The sequence below is a fragment of the Benincasa hispida genome, chromosome 2 (assembly GCF_027475165.1).
Source record: "Benincasa hispida cultivar pf3 chromosome 2, pf3_genome.v1.1, whole genome shotgun sequence".
NCBI lineage: Eukaryota > Viridiplantae > Streptophyta > Magnoliopsida > Cucurbitales > Cucurbitaceae > Benincasa > Benincasa hispida.
Genome location: NC_143479.1, coordinates 18,689,484 through 18,693,148, shown reverse-complemented (window position 1 = coordinate 18,693,148; position 3,665 = coordinate 18,689,484). Strand labels below are relative to the sequence as shown.

Below are 3,665 nucleotides of genomic sequence, written 5' to 3'. Positions count from 1 at the left end.
TTCTTTGACAGTCATATGTTAAACCATACTTTTGCTTTTCATACTCTTCATGATATATGTTTTATTTCGTCTTTGATTTACATTTTGTTATATATTTTTTTAAAAAGTACATTTGGTATATTAGTATTTATATTCATATTTAAAAATAATTCTAAATACCCTGGATATCTTTTTTCTAGATTCTCATCATATTTATAAATTATTTTGATAATTTGTTTACATTTTAATGATTAAAAAATTGAACTATTTAGCAATATGCGATTTGACTATAAAATTGAATCGAAAAAACAAGTTAGATAATGAAAAAATAGATTTTTGTTCCTATAAATATGTTTCATCGGTCAAGACACCGCAATTTTTTTCTTTTTAATTTAATAATATATGGAGACGTGGAACACATAATTTGAACTCCAGATCTTTTTTATTGGAAGTAGGTTGAATGATATCACTCATGGCGATTTTATTATGTAAAAACTTAAAACGATAGACAAGTGAAAGACAATAATATTAACTAAGTATACTATAAATACACAACTTCATTTACCCTTAAACTTGAAGTAGAGAAAAATCATAAACGCACACACAATGACACAAACTCTACTAATTATAATTACCAATACCACCCTTTAGCGTGGTTTTTATTCAATATCTTTCTTTCAGTTGTTACCGCCTTCACCGTAACCACGTCCCTCGCCGTAGCCATGACCCTCTCCGCCGCCGCTGCCGTTTCCTCTGCCGGAACCTGAGCCAGCACGTGACCCTGCGTAAGATCCAGCGTAAGAACCAGCTTCGGAGCCTGCGCCGGAGCCTCCATAGCTAGAGCTTGATGAGTGTGATGACGAAGACGAATAGGAGCCAGACCCGGATCCTGATCCAGACCCGGCTCCAGCACCCGACTCACTTCCACCGCCTAAGCCCAAGCCCAAGCCAAGGCCAAGGCCAACTCCCAAGCCACCAAGATCAAGGCCGAGGTCCTTCCTGGCCACACGCCCTGCTCCTGATTCAATCACAGACATACAAAGTACTAAACAGAGAACAGCAATAGCTTTGATGGTGGCCATTTTAATTTCGGAATTATAATCTTATATTGGAACTTTGAAATTTAGGAAAAGGGATTGTGAACTTGATTATGCATTTTGCAAAATTGGAGGGGGTATTTATAGAATTTTGAAGGCATTTTTTAAATTTGAAAATTGATTGAAAATTTTCATGTGTGGAATTGGGAATTAAATAATTGGAGAGATGAGGTGGGTGGGTGGAAATCCAATTTTTGTGGCTGAATATGGCCGAGGTTTCTGTTAATTTAAAAGATTTCGGCTAGAGCTTGCAACCCCACCAATCAGTATGGTGATTAGTTTTTAAACCACAAAAATTTTAAATTTTCTCATATGAGTTTTACCTTCACCTATCAATTTAAATTTTCAAGTCAATAAGTGATTTAATATGATATCAAATGTCTAAATAATGTTTAATTTGTTTGAATTATCTTATAGGGGTCGAAATGTTCTTCAAGCTAATTTCATAATTCAGTTTTTAAATGAAATTTGTTAGGTAAATGCAGGGAGAGGAGGTTAAACTAATTTCAAAAAAGAGTTACAATTGCTCATCTTTACCTAATGCGTTGAGATATTTGATTAATATATAATTAAGAATTGGTTATTGGTTCAATGGCATCGTATGTATGCGGTTCATCTAATTGAGAAATGATAATTTAGATTGATTGTGGATTCAATGGTGGCAGCACCAGATTGTGGCTGTAATTCACAGTCTGTTGGTAATGGTTATTGATTGCAAATTAATTAATTATGGGATAGGCCTCCATTGACTTAGTGGCGGACGACTCACATTGTATGGATTAATGGTAAAATTCGGTCGAGAGAAGTTTATCCTTCACATGCCACCCACAATACATTTATATTTTGGGACGAGGTTATTAGATACACACGAGTTACTCTCTTTAGAGGGAATGTGTAGTTGAGAATCCAACCTAAAAATGGTGAATCTAGTATCGACAAACAAATTTACTTGATTCACTAATAGTATGTTAGTTACATGTACAAATAGAAAAAGATCAGTTGTTATTAGAGAGAATAATTCAAATTATAGAGTTAGAGAATTTATATAGTACACTTCTCTAAACTCTAGGATTAATTACATAAATAATGTGAATATGACAAATGTAAATGCAAGACATTCCAAAGAAGAGGAGATTGAACTTACTTTCATAATACCATAATGATGTATTTACAAGAGAAGTAAACTTAGAGTTTCTCCTATTCCCTTTTGAATGGGATTCAAGAGAGAGAGTTGGGTCAGTCAAGGAAGTGATAAGTTGAACCTACAAAAAGTAGGCCCATGATAGTATATGCCATGATAAGGACAACGAAATCTCCACATATCTCTACAATGATATGATATTATCCCCTTTGGGCATAAATCTTCATAGCTTTACTATTGGTACCATCCAAAAGGACTCATACCAATGGAGATAATTGTATTTACTTACCCATGGCACGAGTTAGGTTTTAGACCAAGACTCTGATACCAATTGATAAGGACAACAGAACCTCCACCCATCTTCAAAATAATATGATTTTATCCATTTTGGGCATAAACATTCATGACTTATTTTTGGTACCGCCTAAAAGGCCTCATACCAATAAAGATAATTGTCCTTATTTATATACCCATAATCATTCCCTTCTTTAACCATTGTGGTACCTTGTTTCCACTCCTAAAAAGCCAAGGTCAGGCAATTTGATCATTTGTTGAATTGGCTCATTTCCCTGATTTGTTGGACCCTAGATTGGGCTTTTGGGTCCAAACTCTTACTCGTTTTGAAATTAGGTTGTAGTGGGCTATTTTTATTTTTTGGAGTTGGTTCCTTAAATCTATAATTAAAGTGAGGATAGCTTAACTGACATATGCATATGTTAGTACCCAAGAAGTCGATGGTTAGAATCTCCTATCCATATTGTATTAAAAAAGAGTTCATAATTACTCATATCAGTATGCATAATGTATATTATAATAAATTAAATATTTCCTTCTAAGTAAGTGAAATTTTGGAAATGATCCATCATACATATCACAGATGCCACACAAGATGTCCTAGAAATTTTAGAGATAACAACAGAATAACAAACATAAAATCAAGAATGAACACACAGAGATTGGTAATCAGTTCAATGATGATTTATCTACGTCTAGGGAGCAGAGTGGCTCAAGAAGATAATTCACTAATATTGAAAAGTTAAATCTTTACAACGTTGTACTTATATGTAAAATAATGATAACTACAATGACATACGTAGAACCTAATTTATTTTATCGCCTAGGCTCTCTCTAGATGTGAGACTCCTTCTCTGTCAACCTTAGGCTCTCCTAGGTATATGGATATTAGTGAAGAAATACTTAGGTTGCCTTTAAGTGTGTGAGACTCCTTCTCACTATGAAAATATCTTTCATTCTTGTGAACTCCCCTTCACTCGAAGAACTTAGGCTCCCTTTAAATTTAAGAACTCTTAATTCTCTAAACCCTTAGGCTCCCCCTAAGGTCAAGAAATCCTTTACAATAAAAATGCCTTAGGTTCTCCCTAAGACAGAATAATGCTTCTCCAAGATGACAACATCCACTGAAGGAACAGATAGGGAACAAATCGTCA

At 34.3% G+C, this 3,665-nt stretch overlaps 1 protein-coding gene across 1 annotated transcript; it reads right to left on the bottom strand.

The window, feature by feature from the left end:
• Positions 1–332: 332 nt before the first annotated feature.
• On the bottom strand, positions 333–1,272 carry LOC120071792 (uncharacterized). The gene has a single exon (XM_039024174.2). The coding sequence runs from the start codon at positions 1,059–1,061 to the stop codon at positions 657–659; it is 405 nt and encodes a 134-aa protein (XP_038880102.2). The 5' UTR covers positions 1,062–1,272; the 3' UTR covers positions 333–656.
• Between the last annotated feature and the right edge of the window lie 2,393 nt (positions 1,273–3,665).